The 21,801-nt window shown below is 37.1% G+C and overlaps 1 protein-coding gene across 1 annotated transcript in view; it reads right to left on the bottom strand.

The window, feature by feature from the left end:
* NR2E3 (nuclear receptor subfamily 2 group E member 3) overlaps positions 1-14,450 on the bottom strand; it is a 39,842-nt gene extending 25,392 nt beyond the window's left edge. The window contains exon 1 of the mRNA XM_053719303.1: positions 13,800-14,450. Coding sequence (XP_053575278.1) covers positions 13,800-14,450 — 651 coding nt within the window. The remainder of the gene's footprint in view (positions 1-13,799) is intronic.
* Positions 14,451-21,801: the final 7,351 nt, after the last annotated feature.

Here is a 21,801-nt window from a genome sequence, read left to right as displayed (position 1 = left end):
AATTTTTTAAATTTAGTGCATTTCAATTTTGAATAGCAATATTTGTGCACTACACAGTGTATCAACAAAAATGCTTCCAGCTAGCCCCACGGATACGAAGGAACGTAGGGGGAGGGGGCTTTTGACCCATGGGAGGAGTTAGTCCCATATTTGGTGGAGTGGGGTGGGTCCCAGGAAAAGGCTATATAAGGAAGTGTGGCACAAACATCTTCAGAAAATAATTTGCATGGCAGCAAGAAGTTTTCCCTCCCTCCCTCCTATTGTTCATGGTTTTTATGTTTTGTCACAGCTTGGTGGGTGCTAGTTCCCTCACGTTTGCAATTGGACTATGGCCATAAGTGAATGGGTTAACCTCCCCACGGGGTGGGAGAGCAGGTTAAGTAGCTTCTTGGACACTGGGTTCCTTGGAGCTTGGGGTTTTAAAGAAATAACTGACTTATTTAAGTCCAGGTGAATTTATATATGGCCTGGTCAACAAGAAAAGGGAGATTAATTAATTAAGTTTGGGAGCTAGCATCTTCAGAGTTAATGGAATTTTTATATGGTTTAAAGAGTTATTTTTTTGGTGTTTTAAATTTGTTATTTAATAAACAGGCTGTGGCCAGTATTTTTACCAAGCAACAAGTGTCTGTGTATTTAATTGGTGAATGATTTAAGGTAATTTAAAGTTTATTATAAGGGGACAGCAATCGACGACTCTTTTGGTCACATGCTGGGTGCATACAAATAATTTATACACATACATTTCCACTCCACACCAGTTGTCGCTTGCAACATGATTCCACAAACCGAGCAGATGCACCCTCAAAAGGTGTTGTACAACATGACATCTATATATATATATATATATATATATATATATATATATATATATATATATATATATATACAGGTGGCCCTCATTTTACAACGGTTCAATTTACACCGTTTCAGAATAACAACCTTTTGTTCAGTCATGTGACTGCTATTGAAAAGCATTGAGAAGCAGTGCATTTATTAAAATAGCCAGTAGGTGGAGCTGTCCGCTTGTGTTGCAGCAAAGCCAAGCAAGCTGAAATTAATCAGTTTAACCAGACCTGAGCTATCGAGCAGATTTCAAGGGAACAAGATCTTCCTGTCTATAACTCAGTCCAGATTGGAATGCATAGAAAGAACTGCTTGCAAAAAATTGCAAGTGAAGTCTGTGTTGTGTTTAGCAAATGTGTTTGTTCATTTAACTTAGTTTAATTATATATTTTGTGTTGTGTGATTATTTTATTAGGTTTATAATGCTGTCTAGCATTTAAAGTCTTCATTTCAAAGCTTTAAAAATAATGTATTAAGTGTTACTTATGACAATTTTAAAAGGGGCATGGAACCGATCTCCCTCACTTCCCATTAACTTACATTATAAACTGGGTTTCAATTTACAACGGTTTCGATTTACAACCATTCCTTCTGGAACCTAACCCCGGCGTAAACTGAGGGCTACCTGTATATATATATATATATATATATATATATATATATATATGCTCTTCTTGCAAACATAAAGATAACATTTATCATTGCAATTAGAAGTTTTTAAAATTGAAATGCACTTATTTCAAACTTAACTGGAATATTCCTTTTTGTTATAGCAACCAAAAACACCAATCTGAAACCAAAAACATGAAAATTGTACATAACAACTAAAATATCATAGATATTCCATAAATGGTGTATGAAGTTGCATATGACAATTGTATGTATAGTGACTGTGTATAGAATAAAAATATTACAGGTTTCAAATCATTTTGGGAAACAGTCCTAATCGAAAAGTGTTTTCAAGCAATCTGAAAACAGCTGTCAGACTAGAATATTAAGAGTGGATAAATCAATATGACCATCCCTATTAATACCTTAGAGTTGAATCTTTGATATAGAGCTCTATGAATTTAGCATTTGGATACAGTATCTGTGCTAATTTGGACATGTGCACTAATTTAGACATGCGGGCTAATTTGGACAACATGCGCGCTAATTTGGACAACATGCGTGCTAATTTGGACAACATGCGCGCTAATTTGGACATGCGTGCTAATTTGGACATGCATGCTAATTTGGACATGTATGCTAATTTGGACATGTGTGCTAATTTAGGTATGTGCATTAATTTGGATATGTGTGCTAATTTTGATATGTGCGCTAATTTGGACATGTGTGTGCTAATTTGAATATGTGCACTAATATAGACGTGTGCTAATTTGGATATGTGTGCCAATATGGACATGTGTGCTAATTTAGATATGTGCGCTAATATGGATCCAGAGTGCCTACCAGACTCTAAGCCCTTGCAGCAGGTGTTGATTCCATGCTCTGGCTGGCATACACGCTAAGGGTGTTTGTGCCCTCATTCATTTAATAGATATTTATTCAGACATTAAAACATAGGAGGCTCTTGATTTTATTCGCTAACCCTACAGGATTAGGATAATGATTTTAGAGCCTGTTTACTGTGGACATGTTATATTTCTAAACATGCAAAACAACCGGCGAGTCTCAAGGCGTTTAACAGGGTATTTCATAAAAAAAAAGCTTTATTCCATCGGAGACATAAAATTTAAAAACATGTCATGACACATAGCAATACATGACTTACGCGTTTCGGCAGGAAAAACACAGCCTTACTCATAGACATATTGCTGAAGTGAGAATGATGGCTTAAATAGCCCTCAATCAATTCAGCAATTGTTACAAGCTGTGTGCCTTAAAGGTAAATTACACTTAGCACTGAGTGTGGATAGTGCACAGAAGGAACAAAATGTATTATTAGATCTCTAGACTTACTAGACTTAATTCTTGTAAACTCCTACAGTAAAATTATATAATTTGTCTATACTCATTAATTGTACGATTCATGTACACTTGTCAGCTGTTACAAACATAGGAAACATATGTGACACTATTTACACAATATCTATTGGCTGACATATGGCTATTAGTAATCGATAGGGAGTTCAACTATAGCTCTTCTCTTGTTAGCTTATAATGATGCAGTGGCTATTCTACATAGGGAGAGAACAGTAGGAAAATAAATTGTCACATCATACGCCTATGTATTGGTTTGTTTTACTCTAAAAAGAGAGTTATATTGATTAACCCAAGAGAGACTTATTCTCATATATTACAGGCAAGTAAAATGGTGATGTAGTCAACTTGAGGCTGCCTTCCTATGAAAGGATGTCATCTTAGAAGGCACCATGATCCTTCACTTATTTGCTGGGTTGCCAAAAATTGATCACATCACCATCTATATTAAATCCATGTGGTTTTCTGGTTTTTAGATAAAAGATCCAAAAGGCACCTCTATAGAATAATTTAGCATTGGTATCGCCACCTCTCCTGGGAGGTCTGACATGTTCTATGACCTGCCAAGAAGAGCTTGTAACATTTTTGTTATGATAGTTAATAAAATGCCTGGCTAGGTCTCGACATTCGATGCCTTTCTCACAGAGAAACAATATGTGGGCTGCTCCTCTAGGGAAGCCAGGTTTCGGATAAGGGAACATCTAAATAATATAGATAAAGGTATCGAATGTTCAGACCTCTCTTGGGTTAATCAATATAACTCTCTTTTTAGAGTAAAACAAACCAATACATAGTCGTATGCTGTGACAATTTATTTTCCTACTGTTCTCTCCCTATGTAGAATAGCCCCCTCATCTTAGATTATAAGATAACAAGAGAAGAGCTATAGTTGAACTCCCTATCGATTACTAATAGCCATATGTCAGCCAATAGATATTGTGTAAATAGTGTCACATATGTTTCCTATGTTTGTAACAGCTGACAAGTGTACATGAATCGTACAATTAATGAGTATAGACAAATTATATAATTTTACTGTAGGAGTTTACAAGAATTAAGTCTAGTAAGTCTAGAGATCTAATAATACATTTTGTTCCTTCTGTGCACTATCCACACTCAGTGCTAAGTATAATTTACCTTTAAAGCACACAGCTTGTAACGATTGCTGAATTGATTGAGGCTATTTAAGTCCTCATTCTCACTTCAGCAATATGTCTATGAGTAAGGCTGTGTTTTTCCTCCCGAAACGCATAGGGCATGTATTGCTATGTGTCATGACATGTTTTTAAAATTAATGTTATTTCTCCGATGGAATAAAGTTTTTTTTTATGAAATACCCTGTTAAATGCCTTGACATTCACCGGTTCTTTTACTTGTTTGGATCTCTAATTTTTAACTGGTTGGAGTCTCGGCGTCTTTTAGGTCGTTCAGCATACTACGGCTTTGGAGAGTGACGTATCTATAGAAAGCACCAATCAGCTGTCTGCCCCCCATGTAGCGTCACACGCACCATCTGTGAAATGAAGGAGCCGCACCTGAGATGGGTGAATCCTGGAATTCGACCGGAGGGCACATATGAGCCACGGCAGTATACATCTTGAGGTAGGCAGTGACCGACTACAGTGTACATCATGGTAAGACTTTTCGTCTAAATAGTACGGTCATTTAACTGCTGTAGTCGAGCTGTAACTGTGATGCTTGTAAGAGCAACTGGGAATTGTGCACAGGGAAGTGTGAGCTGGTGTTTGGGGGCAACTGAGAGTTCTTAAGGGACTTTAAAATGCTGTACACTTAGAGCCCTATTGGAAAATTATCTGTTGAACGATGTTATATTTCTGTTCATAACATGGTATTTTTGCTAAATTTTTCTTACATTATAAAGTGGGCTTCTGTATTATTTTGCCTTCCAATAACTGGAAACATGCTATACTGCCAGAGGTTCTTTATTGATTGACAGTCAGACTTAAATGTCATTCTACCAATCACATGAACAATCTGTAGGGTACTACTTTTTCATGCTGTGCTGTTGTACATGAGTGTTTGTATACTTTGTATCTGTAAGATAATGGTAATCAGGAGCCTTTTATTAGAGAGTTCAATAAAACTAGTATTATATCCCCAGATTGTCCTAATTATGAAAACTTGAGCTTGGTTCTCTTGGTTCATGCTGGTACCTTCCTTACGCCTAGATTTAGAGTTCTGTGTTAGGGTTAAAAAGCAGCGTTAAGGGGTCCTAACGCTGCTTTTGAATGCCCGCTGGTATTTAGAGTCAGGCAGAATAGGGTCTACCGCTCACTTTTTGTTCCGCGACTCGAGGCTACCGCAGATCCCTTTACGTCAATTGCGTATCCTATCTTTTCTATGGGATTTGCCTAACGCTGGTATTACGAGTCTTGGAAGAAGTGAACGGTAGAGCCTCTACCGACAAGACTCCAACCGCAAAAAAAGTCAGTAGTTAAGAGTTTTATGGGCTAACGCGGGAAAATAAAGCTCTTAAAGGGACAGTCTACACCAGAATTGTTATTGTTTTAAAAGATAGATAATCCTTTTTTTACCCATTCCCCAGTTTTGCATAACCAACACAGTTATATTTATATATATTTTACCTCTGTGATTATCTTGTATCTGAGCCTCTGCAAACTGCCCCTTTTTTCAGTTCTTTTGACAGACTTGCAGTTTAGCCAATCAGTGATAACTCCCAAGTAACTTCACGTGCATGAGCACAGTGTTATCTATATGAAATTCATGAACTAACACCCTCTATTGGTGAAAAACCTGTTAAAATGCATTCTTAAGAGGCGGCCTTCAAGGTCTAAGAAATTAGCATATGAACCTCCTAGGTTAAGCTTTTAACTAAGAATACCAAGAGAACAAAGCAAAATTGGTGATAAAAGTAAATTGGAAAATTGTTTAAAATTACATGCCCTATCTGAATCATGAAAGTTTATTTTGGACTAGACTGTCCCTTTAACTACTGTGCTATAAAGTACACTAACACCCATAAACTACCTATGAACCCCTAAACCGAAGCCCCCCCCACATTGCAAACCCTATAATAACATTTTTAACCCCTAATCTTCCGACCGGACATCGCCACCACCTACATTATCCCTATGAACCCCTAATCTGCTGCCCCTAACATCGCCAGCACCTATATTATATTTATTACCCCCAATCTGCCCCCCCCAATGTCGCCGCCACCTACCTACACTTATTAACCCCTAATATACCGACCAGACCTCGCCGCCACTATAATAAATATATTAACCAAACACTATAATGAATTGTATTAACCCCTAATCTGCCCTCCCTAACATCGCCGCTGCCACCTACCTACAATTATTAACCCCTAATCTCCTGCCCCCAACGTCGCTGCTATTATAATAAAGTTATTAACCCCTAAACCTAAGTCTAACCCTAACACCCCCCTAAATTAAATATAATTTAAATAAAACAAACTAAATTTACTATAATTAAATAAATCCTATTTAAAACTAAATACTTACCTATAAAATAAACCCTAATATAGCTACAATATAACTAATAGTTACATTGTAGCTATTTTAGGATTTATATTTATTTTACAGGCAACTTTGTATTTATTTTAACTAGGTACAATAGCTATTAAATAGTTAATAACTATTTAATAGCTACCTAGTTAAAATAATTACAAAATTACCTGTAAAATAAATCCTAACCTAAATTACAAATACACTATCATTAAACTAATTAAATAAATTACCTACAATTATGTAAACTATAATACAATTAAATAAACTAAACTATAATACAAAAAAACAAACACTAAATTACAGAAAATAAAAAAATTTACAATAAGTTTAAACTAATTACACCTAATCTAAGCCCCCTAATAAAATAAAAAGCCTCCCAAAATAATAAAATGCCCTACCCTATCCTAAATTACAAAGTAATCAGCTCTTTTACCAGCCCTTAAAAGGGCTTTTTGCAGGGCATTGCCCCAAAATAATCAGCTTTTTTACCTGTAAATAAAAATACAATACCCCCCCCAACATTACAACCCACCACCCACATACCCCTACTCTAAAACCCACCCGATCCCCCCTTAAAAAAACCTAACACTAACCCATTGAAGATCACCCTACCTGGAGCCGTGTTCACCCAGCTGGGCACCGATGGGCCAGAAGTGGACATCCGGAGCGACAGAAGTCTTCATCCGATAGGGGCAGAAGAGGTCCTCCAAGCGGCAGGTTTCTTTATCCAAGCGGCATCTTCTAACTTCAATCAACCGGAGCGGAGCCATCTTGAATCCAGCTGACGCGGAGCCATCCTCTTCAATCGAAGTCCTAACGAAGAATGAAGGTTCCTTTAAATGACGTCATCCAAGATGGCGTCCCTCGAATTTCGATCGGAATTAAGGTAGGAAAAATCTGATTGGCTGATGCCAATAGAATGCGGGGTCAATCCGATTGGCTGATTTCCTACCTTAATTTCGATTGGCTGATAGAATCCTATCAGCCAATCGGAATTCGAGGGACGCCATCTTGGAGGACGTCATTTAAAGGAACCTTCATTCTTCGTTATTACTTCGATTGAAGAGGCTGGCTCCGTGTCGGCTGGATTCAAGATGGCTCCGCTCCGGTTGATTGAATATAGAAGATGCCGCTTGGATGACCTCTTCTGCCCCGATCCGATGAAGACTTCTGCCGCTCCGGATGTCCACTTCTGGCCCATCGGTGCCCGGCTGGGTGAACACGGCTCCAGGTAGGGTGATCTTCAATGGGGTAGTGTTAGGTTTTTTTAAGGGGGGATCAGGTGGGTTTTAGAGTAGGGGTATGTGGGTGGTGGGTTGTAATGTTGGGGGGTATTGTATTTTTATTTACAGGTAAAAGTGATTACTTTGAGGCAATGCCCTGCAAAAAGCCCTTTTAATGGCTGGTAAAAAAGCTGATTACTTTGTAATTTAGGATAGGGTACAGCATTTTATTATTTTGGGGGGCTTTTTTATTTTATTTTATTAGGGGGCTTAGATTAGGTGTAATTAGTTTAAGCTTATTGAAATTTTTTTTATTTTCTGTAATTTAGTGGGGGTTTTTTTGTATTATAGTTTAGTTTATTTAATTGTATTTTAGTTTACATAATTGTAGGTAATTTATTTAACTAGTTAGGTGTATTTGTAACTTAGGTTAGGATTTATTTTACAGGTAATTTTGTAATTATTTTAACTAGGTATTTAATAGCTATTGTACCTAGTTAAAATAAATACAAAGTTGCCTGTAAAATAAATATAAATCCTAAAATAGCTACAATGTAACTATTAGTTATATTGTAGCTATATTAGGGTTTATTTTATAGGTAAGCATTTAGTTTTAAATATGATTTATTTAATTATAGTAAATTTAGTTCATTTTATTTAAATTATATTTAATTTAGGGGGGTGTTAGGGTTAGACTTAGGTTTAGGGGTTAATAACTTTATTATAGTAGCAGCGACGTTGGGGCGGGAGATTAGGGGTTAATAATTGTAGGTAGGTGGCGGTGGCGATGTTAGGGAGGGCAGATTAGGTGTTATTAAAATCTATTATAGTGTTTGCGAGGCGGGAGTGCAGCGGTTTAGGGGTTAATACATTTATTATAGTGGCGGCGATGTCTGGTCGGCAGATTAGGGGTTAATAAGTGTAGGTAGGTGGCGGCGACGTTGGGGGGGGACAGATTAGGGGTTAATAAATATAATATAGGTGTTGGCGATGTTAGGGGCAGCAGATTAGGGGTTCATAGGTATAATGTAGGTTGCGGCGGTGTCCGGAGCGGCAGATTAGGGGTTAATAATAAAATGCAGGTGTCAGTGATAGCGGGGGCAGCAGATTAGGGGTTAATAAGTGTAAGATTAGGGGTGTTTAGACTCGAAGTTTATGTTAGGGTGTTAGGTGTAGACTTAGAGAGTGTTTTCCCTTAGGAAACAATGGGGCTGCGTTGCTGATTTTTTTGCAGGTGTTAGGTTTTTTTGCAGCCAGCTCAGCCCCATTGTATGCTATGGGGAAATCGTGCACAAGCACGTTTTTCCAGCTTACCGCTACCGTAGGCAACACTGGTATTGAGAGTTGAAGTGGAGCTAAATTTGGCTCAACGCTCCCTTTTCTGAGGCTGACGCAACCATTCAGACAACTCGTAATACCAGCGTTGTCTTAAGGGTGTGCTGGAAAAAAAAGGCTCGTTAGCACTGCAGGTCTTTACCGACAAAACTCATAATCTAGGCGTATGTATCCTATATTGCATTGTAAAAGGGTGAGAGATCACTATGCACAGTTTCCTATAGTGATATTCGACTTAAAAGTGATTGGTTCATCTTTCTAGTCACTCAGCCTAAAAGCAGCACAGTTAATCGAGACTTAAAGGGACATAATACTCATATGCTAAATCACTTGAAACTGATGCAGTATAACTGTAAAAAGCTGACAGGAAAATATCACCTGAGTATCTCTATGTAAAAAAGGAAGATATTTTACCTCACAATTTCCTCAGCTCAGCAGAGTAAGTTCTGTGTTAAAAGTTATACTCAGCTGCTCCCAGCTGCAGGTAAAAAAATTAAAAAAAATGAAGAAATGAACAGCAGCAAATCAGCATCAGCAGTGCTGAGGTCATGAACTCTTACTGTGATCTCATGAGATTTGACTTAACTCTCATGAGATTTCATAGTAAGCTTCCTTTACCTGATTGGTGAAATAATATGAGAGTGCACAAAGCTCATCCTTTCAGTTGTCCCGGGACAGACACACTAAAATGCTGCTTAGAAATCCTTTACAATGGGAGGTGGCTACTGAGGAACTTTTGAGGTAAAATATCTTTCTTTTTTACATAGAGATGCTCAGGTGATATTTTCTAGTCAGCTTTTTACAGCTATGCTGCATCACTTTCAAGTGTTTAAACATTTGGGTATTATGGCCCTTTAACAATTTACATTATAAATATTGATTGTACTATAAGCATAAATCATGAGCATCCATTATCTAAAAGTATAGTATTATTATTAGAAGTGTACATAGATAATTGTTTAATTATGTAAATTATTACCCTATCATATTGTGTTATTCATTTGGCCCAAGGGTGGCCTCACTGTAACTACCAATAGAAATAGTCTCCATTGTTCAGAAGGAGTGCTCCATAAGTGTCAAGTTTTGTAAGAATTTTCACTTTTGTGTATCCAGGTCACAGTAAATATGATGGTTAACTAATTGTGCATGTGATATTCAAGTGACATATAAGATGGTATTTCTTTATTAGATTGCTGACAGTAACTTAGATAATTGTATGTAAGCAGCACTGCTCTTTGGGAAAATGTATATTTGTTTTGTTTAAACTGTAATCGTTTGTTGTTGCTGTGTGTGCTATAAATAGGTTTCCTGATTCTCTGAGCTCTCAGTCACCCTTACCTGGCAGGTGATTGTAATCTGGATCAGCTAGAGGATGCACAGTGACACAGGGGGGATTAAGTGATGCAAGAAACCAATGCAAAGAACCTGTCAACCACACAGCCCTGTTTACTACCATTGAGTTTATATCACATTCCACTGAGTGATCACTTGATATTTTGTATATGATGTAATTGCAGTAATGACAGTCTTTTGTTGAACCAGTGATCTGTAAAAAAAACAAATAAGCCATTTGACTTCCTGGTAGCTAAAAATATGTTCCCTAAAAAGTTTAGTTGTTTAAAGTATGACCCTATTATAGTAATCAGTCCCCCTTCCCCCGATGAGTAGTAATTTGCCTTGGGATCATTATGACACTACAAATTAAAATAAAAATAAAGCATAAATATATTGTGATTACTTAATTATCACAATTAATATCTGAGGTGAATACTATTTTGAGCTGCTGGATCCATTTTATCCAGAGGCCAAACTTCACTTCGCCTTTCTTGCTAGTGCATGCCATCTAGCATAGATTAAAGGGATATTAAACACTTTGAGATGTTAATATAAAATTATAAACTGTATATATAAATAAAACTCTGCAATATACTTTCATTATTTATTTTGTCCCCTTTTCCTGTAATTCCATTCTCAAATTGGGAGGTTTTCAGTTCCTGTTAGAAATGGAAGTGCAGAACACTGGTTATATTCCACACAGCCATTGGCTGCACAGTGACCTATAACTGTCTCTTATTGGCTACAGCAGAGAAAGTAACCCTAGTTACAACATGGCAGCTCCATTTGTTTTATAGACCCTAAAACTTTGGACTTATTTTGTCAATATTTAAACAACTAATGAAACTTTAAAAAAATACATCTACATGTTATTCTCAGACTAATCTTTTCTTTGAATGCATCATTCTATCTAGCATTTATTTCGTGTTTAATGTCCCTTTAAGTTTTTGGAACAAAACCTTTTTTTAGAGTGTAGCTACATTTTTGCAGCTGGGACTATTCCAAAACCCCTAACTGGGCGTTAATGATATACAATGGGCATAACTTTTTTTTGGTGGTGCATGTTTGTCGTCCTGTCAGTATCACAAATCTTTCATTCTTAGTAATTGGAAGGTATCAGTTTACTTTACTGGCATCCTACAATGTTCACAGAAATACATTTTTTTTTTTTTTTTTAATAATAAATTTTTATTGAGGTTTTCAAAACATACAACGGTAGATAAAGTTTTGGAAACATAAATATATATACGACATGTTACTTTAGAACAATATGTAGGGCTACATATCCATCTTAGTTTGAACTGAAAACAATCATGGCCCTGTTACACAAACAATGGTATAGCCATCTTTCAATGTTCAAACAAACATATCGGTATTACAAGTCATACCGTCAAAACACATTGTAACAGGAGGAAAAAAAAAAAAAACCCTAAACAAAAACAAAAAAAGAAAAACCAAAACAAAAACAAAGAAAAAAAAAAAGGCATTCATTAACATCACTGTCTTGATATGTATAATCATACAATTGTCTCAAGTAAACCAAAGTTATGAAATTTATATGAAGCAGAGTAAGAAGAAATAGAAGGGGAAAGTGCGATGGAAGGGGATAGAAGAGGATGATATATGTTGGAAGAGAATGAGAACCAAGGGTGGAAGGGAGAAAAGGACTCCTTGCTGGAAACATCTATTGTGTGTGAGTCATTTATCTGTAGTACCTAAAAAAAGAGTCCCAATAAAATTTGATATCATAAAATCTAGTCAGGGTTCCCCGTCTATAATAGACATATTCCTCGTGGGACAGCAAGGTAGTCGTGTTTTGTATCCAGTCATTCCTAGAGGGGATTCGAGAAGATTTCCAATTTCTAGCTATCAAATTCCTAGCGCTATTAAGTCCTATCAGCAATAGGTTCCATCGAATTTTGCAAATGTTTTTTGGTTTATAATTTAGAATTGCAGTCAAAGGGGACAGTACAAAAACGTCTCCTAATATTGTTTGAAAGTCCTTCTCAATCTGTGTCCAAAGTGGTCTAAGCCTGTCACATTGCCACCATATGTGAGACATGTTGCCTTTCATGCCACATCCCCTCCAACATCTGTCGTCTGCGCTAGAGTAAATATGTTTTAAACGATTAGGGGTCATGTACCATCTAGTCAGTATTTTGTGGTTCAATTCTAGTGTCTTTGGTGAAGCTGATGACTTATGGGTATTATGGAATATGTTCTCCCAATCTTCCTCTGAAATGGAAATCTCCAGTTCTCTCTGCCAACTTAAAGTGTAAGGTGGAAGTGCCTCAGTTATGGTGTCCTCTAGTAGCTGCTTGGTCAAAGATAAAGTTCCTGACATAGGTACCTCCAATAAGCATAATTTTTCAAATCTTGTAGGGGATCTAAGTAATTCTGACTTGTGTTTAGAATTGTGAACTAAATGGCGCAATTGCTCATGTTTTAGCCATGATGAGTAGTTTCCACCCGCTATCTCCCCCATTTCATGTCTATGCCTCAATCTACCGTTAATGGTCAATTTAACGAACGGGATCGTATATCCCAGGTCGCCTTGGGTATTTGTTTTAGGTTCTATTCCACCTAGAAATTCTGCGTTATATGATATAGGTGAAAGAGGCGATACCCCAGATGAAATGCCTATTTTAGAATCTCTTAAAGTATCCCAGCTGTTGAAAATATGTATATATAGTGAGGAGGTTCTAGCTAACTGTGGCCTTATGTGATGTGGAACCCAGCATAGAGCACCTAACAATGTTGCTTGTAACAGATGGGAATCAATTGTGGGCCATGCTTTGTTTTCGATTTTACCGTGCCAATTTAAAACACGTTGGAGTGTCACAGCGTTGTAGTATCTTTCTATGTTCGGCACCCCTATACCCCCTTTACCTAGAGGTCTATGCATGGTAGCTTTGTTTATCCGTGGTCTAACCTTTCCCCATATAAATGCATTTATTTCTGACTGTAGTTGCGATAGGAATGACTTATTAAGGTGTATAGGAACTGTTTGGAGTATGTATAAGATCTGTGGGAGCGTGGTCATTTTGATGGCCTGGATTCTACCCCACCAGGTCAAGGGTTTGTCTTGCCAGAGCCGAAAATCATTTTTTAACCTATTTAGCAGAGGGATGTAATTATGTTGAAAGAGCATGTTAGACTTTGGTGTTAGGTCAATACCCAAATATTTAATCTTACAATGTTGAAGTTTATACGGGCATAAGTCTTTCAACTTCTTAAATAGATCACTGGCCATATTAATATTGAGGATTTCGGACTTCTGAGGATTTATTAGGAAATTAGAAAGTTTACCGAATGTGACAAATTCAGCTAGTAGGTGTGGTAGGGATTTGTCCGGTGAAGTCATGGATATAAGGACATCGTCAGCATATAGTGTAAGCTTATATTCGTTTGGTCCGATTTTGAGTCCTTGGATATTGTCATTTTTTCTGATGTGTGCTGCTAAGGCCTCTATAGACAGTGTGAACAGGAGTGGGGACAAGGGACACCCCTGTCTCGTACCGTTATGGATTTGGAAAGTATTAGAAAGAATGCCATTAACCCTAACCCTTGCTGAAGGGCTATTGTAGACACTAAAAATTCTCTCAACCATTTTGTGGTCAAAACCAAATCTGAACAGACAGGCTTTAAGGAACCCCCAGTCTAAGCGATCAAACGCTTTCTCAGCATCTGTTGAAATAAGAACTGTGGGCTCCCCCGTCCTGTTCACATGTTCAATTAGGTGTAGGGTTCTGATGGTATTATCCTTTTCCTCGCGACCCGGGACAAACCCTGATTGGTCTACATGTATTAACTTGGGGAGTACTGAATTCAGTCTGTTGGCTAACACCTTCGTGTATATTTTAATATCAGTGTTAAGTAGGGAGATGGGTCTATAGTTCTCCACCCTCGTGTTGTCTTTCCCTGGCTTTGGAAGAACAGATATATGTGCCTCCAAGACGTGTGTAGGCCACTTTGTGTTGTCATCTATTGCTTGGAACATGGTGGTAAGATGTGGTGCAAGGATATGTTTAAACTGCTTATAATAGGCGTTGGAAAATCCATCTGGCCCAGGACTTTTGTGAGATGGCAGATTTTTAATCACCGCCAGCACTTCTTGCTGAGTGATGGGGTCTTCTAATTGTTTTGATAATTCTGTTGGAATTGTGGGGAGATCTATTTCATTTAGATATGTAGTAATTGCATTAGGTGTGTCCATCGAAGTCGAGGGAGGTTATATAAGTTTTGGTAATACATTTTAAAATTGTCAGCTATCTTAACAGATTCTTGAGAGTAGTTTCCATCATTATTTTGTATCTTATGTATATAGGAGTTGGTTCGTTTTGTTCGCAGCATTCTCGCCAGGAGGGTACCTGTTCTATTTGATTCTGCATAATACAGTTTTTTAAGAAAAAATGCTTTATCTTGTGCTTCTTTATATAATATGTGATTCAAGTCATTTCTAGCTGTTTGCAATTGTTTACTAATGTTGTAATCCCGAGGATTTGCTTTATGTATAGATTCAATCTTATGTAGGGTATTTACTGCGGCATTATATGCCGTCAAATATTGTTTACATAAGATAGATTTATGTTTGATAAGTTCTCCCCTCATCACTGCCTTGTGTGCTTCCCAGTTGGTAGAAGGGGAGGTTAGGTGTGGAGGGTTAAGGCTAAAGAATTCTTGTAAAGCTAGTGTGGTTTTGTTCAGAATCAAAGGTTTTTTAAGAAGTGTTTCGTCTAACCTCCACACATAGGGGGAGAGCGGTTTTCCCAACCCTTTAAGATCTACGCCTATGGCTGCATGGTCAGACCAGCTAATGTGTTGGATGTCTGAATCAGTTACTAAACTGTAGGAGAGTTGGTCAATGAATATGTAGTCGATGCGAGAATATGACTTATGTGGGTAAGAGTAAAAGGTAAAATTTTTCTGACTGGGGTGTTTTGTTCTCCATGCGTCAATTAAGGAGAGCTTTCTAAGGTTGACACTGATTTTACGTATTGAAGATGAGGCAACTGAGATCTGCCCTGTAGAGCAGTCTAATTCCGGTTCCAGCGCCACATTAAAGTCGCCAGATACTATTAGTGCGCCTTTTTGTATGGACAATATTTTGTTTGTTAGTTTCTGGAAGAATTTGTGTTGATTGTTATTCGGCGCGTAGACATTAACTAGCGTGATAAGTTGGTGATGCAGGTGACCTACCAGTATGATCCATCTACCCTCGTTATCTTCTATTCTATGCTGCAACTGAAATGGGGTTGATCTACTAAACAATATTCCCACTCCATTTTTTTTCTGCGTGTGAGATGCAAAATAGCCTACAGGAAACTCTCTATTGTGGAATTGGGGCATCCTATCCCTAGGAAAATGTGTCTCTTGTATGAAAATAATACTCCCTAACATCTTTTTGAAACTAGATAGAGCGACTGACCTTTTTGTAGGGGAGTTTAATCCCTTGGCATTTTGAGAAACTAATTTGATTCGGTTGTCAGCCATAATTAGTGTTGAAGGAGCGAACTATCATTCTCTATTCTAGACCTATTGTGTTGATTAGTACTCTTTCTGTGATTGTCAATCTGAGGGTTTACCTTGGTTCTGTTCACCCTTGGATGAGGAGAGAGAAGTAAAGATGAGACTAGGGAGAGAGATAAGGATACGGCAATACAATACTCACAGGATCTCTGTAATAATAAAAAGACAGTATTAGGTTCAACAATAACATATTCGTTAACAGTCAAAAACATTGAGATTAATATTAAAATTAAAGAACAGTAAGGATAAAACACGGAGTCCCCTGTAGTAGGGGGGTCCCTGTAAAATAACATTGGGGGGGGGGGGTTCTCGTCACACAGTAGTGTGACTCAGCAACCTGTAGGATTGAAATATCCTAAATGGGTTTAAAGTTAAAAATTAACTCTAACAAAGAATTCGATATATCATGTTGTTCGAGTAGGGGGTACAACTCTAATTGTAACTTTGACATTGCATCTGTCTATGTTTAATCTAAGGACAAATTAAAAGATGGGTCTATCAGTCATAAATAAGCAATTCTTATATTCATGTCCATCTTTGACATTTACTCAGTAATACTTTAACCTTGAACTGAGCAGCAAAGGCTCAAGTATGAACTGTTCATTCTGGAAGTTGCAAAAGGTCTGAAGTCTGATTTTTAGATTTCCTTTTCTTGGTTATTTTATTCCAGCCGGACTCTCGTGATTTTGATGGGCCATCTTCGTTATCAGCATGTTCTTCTCCTTTATTCGATATGCTAGGCATTTTTGGCTTTGAAATGCCCAGCTGTGAGCAGAAAAAGTCCATGTCATCCGGTGATTTATAAATAGCTGTGACATTTCCTTTGATCACTCTCAAACAAAATGGGAAGCCCCATCTGTATGGGATCCCCAAATCTCTCAAATGTAAGGTTAGATGTCTGGCCTCCTTCCTCTTGTTCAGGGTCATGGGGCTAAGATCAGCAAAGACTGAGAGGGAATTGTCCTCAAATGAGATTGGATGTTTTTTCCTGGCCGCTGTTAGAATGTTTTCTTTATCCCTGAAGCTGGAAAATTTAATAATGACATCTCGAGGTGGTGCTTTATCTTTAGGGGTAGGTCTCAGTGCCCTGTGATATCTATCCATGGGAAATTCTATATCTTCTTCTGTGTCCAAGATAGTGTTAAACAGTCTGTTTAAGTATGAGAGAAGGTGTCCTGTCTGTACCGTCTCAGGGATGCCTCTTATCCTAAGATTCTGGCGACGGCCTCTATTATCAAGGTCTTCCACTTGATCTTGCAGTTGTTCTATTAAATTTTGATGTAGGGTTGACTGTCTGGCTTGGGTCTCTAGAAATCTATTGGTTTGTTCTGCATCTTCTTCCAGGAGTTCTATCCTGTTACCAATTTCATTAATGTCCTTTTTCACCTCCGCAAGGCTGGATTTAATGATCTTGCTTACATGTGTGATTTGGGACGTGAAATCCTCCTTGGAGGGTAATGCTTGTAAGTCAGCTCTTGTTAATGGAGCCTGTTTATCAGAATCAGATGTAGTATCAGTAGTGTCACTTATGATATCTTCCACCTCAGTTGCCCCCTCAGTCGCAATCTCAGCAGTTTTATAAAAATTATGCAATTTGTGCGTTGGGGTATTTGAGCCTCTGGGTGGCTTATCCGATTTGGTGCGTTTTGATGTCATATTCATGTAATGATGGGGTTTTATGCTTATGTAGAGTCCAATATTTTATTGAGATGCAATATGGGCGTACTTGTGGCTGTATACGCAGTAAATTGCAATATAGCGTGTGACTTTTCAATTTTGTGAATACATGCACTGCGTATTATATGATGGTATTGACCCCCTTCTCAAGTGACCTCAAATGAGTAATATGCAGTTATTTGCTGTTATATCAGATTAAGACAGCATGTGAGTGCCTGTTGATTTGTCGCTAACACTGTGAGCACCACGTAATATATAAATTAGGCCGATGCGTGTATTAAGGAGTCTGGCCTATCCTTGCAAGTGATAAAGTTCATATAAAAAGTTATGAGCCCATCGGTACCTGTTTAAACCAGTTGTGTGGTAAGCTGAGCAGTGATCATTGCGGTCTGAGTGGTAGTTAGTGAAATCGCTGCACTGACATGCTGCTGTGGTTACTCTCTGCTACTGCGATGGGTAGCAAACGCCATGCAGCTAGGCCTCCGTCGTCGGCATGTTCCGAGATGTACGTTGAAAGCCTACTTAATCAGCGGTACGGTATATCACTCAGTATCTCCGGAGTTCCTGTACCCGTTACTTTGGGTTTAATTCTGCTTTTAGTCGATTTTCACTCCTAGATTAGCCCTGTTTGATTGCTGGTCTCACGGAGCTTAAGCCTCACACGACCATCTTGGCTGCTGGTCGGCTCCGCCCTCCAGAAATACATTTTAACAGTTTTTTTCCATACACAATAGATGATGCAAATTAATTGTGCTTAAAAGGATATGAAACCCACAGCGCATATTTAAAAATAATAATTAAAAAAAAAAAATTACTTCTATGATCAAATTTGCTTTGCTCCCATGGTATTCTTTGTTGAAGAGATACCTAGGTAGGCAACTGGAGTACTACGTGGCAGAAAATAGTGCTGCCATCTAGTGCTCTTGCATAAGAATAGCATTGCAAAATTGATGCCAGACACTTACACACTCCTAAGCAAATTTGCCTGCTTTTCAACAAAAAATACCAAGATAATGAAGAAAACTTTATAACAGAAGATAATTAGAAAGTTTTTTAAAACTGCACATTCTATCTGAATCATGAAATCATTTTTTGTTTTTTTTGTTTTATGTCCCTTTAACCAATTCATGACCAGACCACTTTTCCATGTGTTGACCGTCTGGGACCAAGGCTATTTTTGCATTTCTGTGGTGTTTGTGTTTAGCTGTAATTTTCCTCTTACTCATTTACTGTACCAACACATTATATACCGTTTTTCTCGCCATTAAATTGAATTTCTAAAGATACCATTATATTCATCAAATCTTTTAATTTACTATAAAAAAAAATATAAAATATGAGGGAAAAATTGAAAAAAACACACTTTGACCCCCAAAATCTCTTACACATCTACAACCACCATAAAACACCCATGCTAAATAGTTTCTAAATTTTGTCCTGAGCTTAGAAATACTCAATGTTTACATGTTCTTTGCTTTTTTTTGTAAGCTATAGGGCAATAAGTACAAGTAGCACTTTGCTATTTCCAAACCATTTTTTTTTTTTAAATTAGCGATAGTTACATTGTAACACTGATGTCAGGAATCCCTGCATAACCCTTCACACATATATATATATATATATATATATATATATATATATATATATATATATTTTAAAAGAAGACAACCTAAGGTATCAAACATGATGTATTTTGACTCTTTCCATGCAACCATTTTACCACCAATCTATGCCAAAGTTTGAAAAGAAAAAAAAAGTGGTGATTTTTTGACAAAATAGCAATTTAAGAATATATTTACTTAGAACATTAAGGGTTACTCCCAAATAACACCCCAATGTGTCTTCAGCAGCATCTCCTGAGTACAGTGATACCACCCATGTATAGGTGTGTCAGGTTCTCAGGGGGCTAAAAGGCCTTATTTTTAGGGGGTGCATTCCAGTTTTTCAACTTGGAATTCTCACATTTGTCATTATGCACCCATGTTCTATTTGGGACATTTCTGAAGCTGGCCAATGTACTTTCCCCTCATCAAACCATATAGTTTTTAAAAAGTAGACACCCTAGGGTATTTCAAATGCTGGTATTTTAATACTTTCAATGCACTAATTCAACCACCAGTCCAGTGTTAATTTTGACGGCAAGTTTCAATTTAGTCTTAGTTTTAGTCTTTTGACTAAAATGCCATTTTAGTTTTAGTCATATTTTAGTCATCTGAATTGTTTTAGTTTTAGTCTAGTTTTAGTCGACTGAATCTCCAATACATTTTAGTCGACTAAATCTCCAGTAGATTTTGGTCAACTAAAATCTAAGGGGTTTAGTTAACGTGTGATGCATTATTTAAGCATTTCTCCATCATTTGCAAACTGATTACATACTCCAGGAATAAACATAACACCTGTTAATATTTATGGTATTAAGGTTTAAACATGCAATACAGACACAGATTTAGCCGTTGTGATATGTAACATCTTTATTAAACTTAAAATTAAATAAAACCAAGTTTCATAAACAAACAGAAGTGCAACTTTAAAATATAAAAAAACAAAACTGTAAACTGTATTTGCTGTATTGAACATATTACCCAATATAAAAACTTTAACAGTTCTCTGTTAATAATTAAAACAAGTATCAAGAAACTCAACACAACAAAAAGTTTCTGCAGCTAGCACAGGCACAGCATAACTTAAACCCATATTCGTGGTTTATGCTTATTTCTATAGGAAGAATCAATTGATTGTTCACAGATTCAAAAACGTTTCGGCAACAATATTAGCACTGCTGTAGAACTTCCAAACTCATTATATGCTCCTGGAGTAAAGGTTTATTAACCTGTTTTCTTTTATGGTATTAAGGTTTGAACATGCAATACAGATTTAACAGATTTAACTGTTGTGGTATATAACATGTCTTTATCTTAAAATTTAATAAAATGAAGTTTCGTAAATTTTACAAAAGAGCAGTAATTGAATATGGATTGATTATAACAACTTGCATAAAAAAATTTTGTCAGCAAATTTTGATTTAGTTTTAGCCATAGTCTTTTGACTAAAATGTCATTTTGATTTAGTTTTAGTCATAGTCTTTTGACTAAAATGTCATTTTAGTTTTAGTCGTATTTTAGTCATTAGAATTTCTTTAGTTTTATAGTCATTTTAGTTTAGTTTTAGTTGACAAAATTAACACTGCACCAGTCTTTGTCAAACATTTGGGTAGTAATTTATTTGTGTTATTTTTCACACACATTGCACTTTAGGCATGGATTTTCAGTTCCTGTTATGTGTTGCTGCCAAAAAAACACCTCAATATGTGTTCAACAACATCTCCTGAGTACAGTGATACCACCCATGTATAGGTGTGTTGGGTTCTCTGGGGACTAAAATGCCTTATTTTAGGTTTAAATATTCTTTATTAAACATTTTATCAAGTTTCAACATTCACTTGCACAATTGTTCCGACCTGTGGTCCCAGGACCATACTACATAACAAACTGGTGGGTTAATTATACATTCAATTTTCATTAATAACATCTACAGATCCACTAATCCACCTCTGTTCCTCTGTGTATGTCCTAAAAAGGAGCGCTCGGCCCTCTAATGATGATCAGATGAGGGTATTACCCTTTCAGGTTCTGGGAGACCACCACATCAGCTCATCCACAGCGCTATGATAATATATATTAAAATAATTCTTACTTTAACAGTCATCCAGTTTTGTTAACAAACAGTAATAAGGGGGGGGGGCAGTGAAAGAAACAGTGACCTTCTTGTAGAAAGCAAAGTACCTTGTAAATAAAGACATCTATTCCACGGCACACTCCTGCATACCGACATCGGCTCAATCTAAGTTAGGACTCTCAGTGACTGCTCCTGTCTACCTATCCAATAGAACCATATCTTATGTATGACCTCCTTATTGTTTAGAATTCCCGCTGCTTCATACATGGTATATGTGTGTTGTACTTTATTGTATATTTCCATCCATGACGGAGCCCCTATCTTCCAGTATCTCGCGATACATGTTCTAGTGACTGTGCATAGAATTCTAATAAAGGTGTTAAGGTATCTATGGAAAACATATATGGGTTCATGCAGTAGTGCCTGTTGTATGGTAAGGGTAAACTCCTCATCTATTAGCTGACCTATAAACAAAGATAGTCTCCTCCACACCTCCTGTATGATTTCACAATCCCACCACATAGGTTTATATGTACCTCTTTTCCCGCAGCCCCTATAGCACAAGTCACTCCTCTGGGGATTCATACGAGAAGTCCTAACTGGGGTTAAGTACCATCGGAAGACTGTTTTCATTGTGATTTCCTTCAGGTCACGCTTAGTAGGCCTTTATCTCCCGACTGGAATAA

The sequence above is a fragment of the Bombina bombina genome, chromosome 6 (genome assembly GCF_027579735.1).
Source record: "Bombina bombina isolate aBomBom1 chromosome 6, aBomBom1.pri, whole genome shotgun sequence".
In the NCBI taxonomy this organism is placed as follows: domain Eukaryota; kingdom Metazoa; phylum Chordata; class Amphibia; order Anura; family Bombinatoridae; genus Bombina; species Bombina bombina.
Note: the sequence above shows the minus strand (reverse complement) of the source record. Positions and strands in the feature narration are given on the sequence as shown.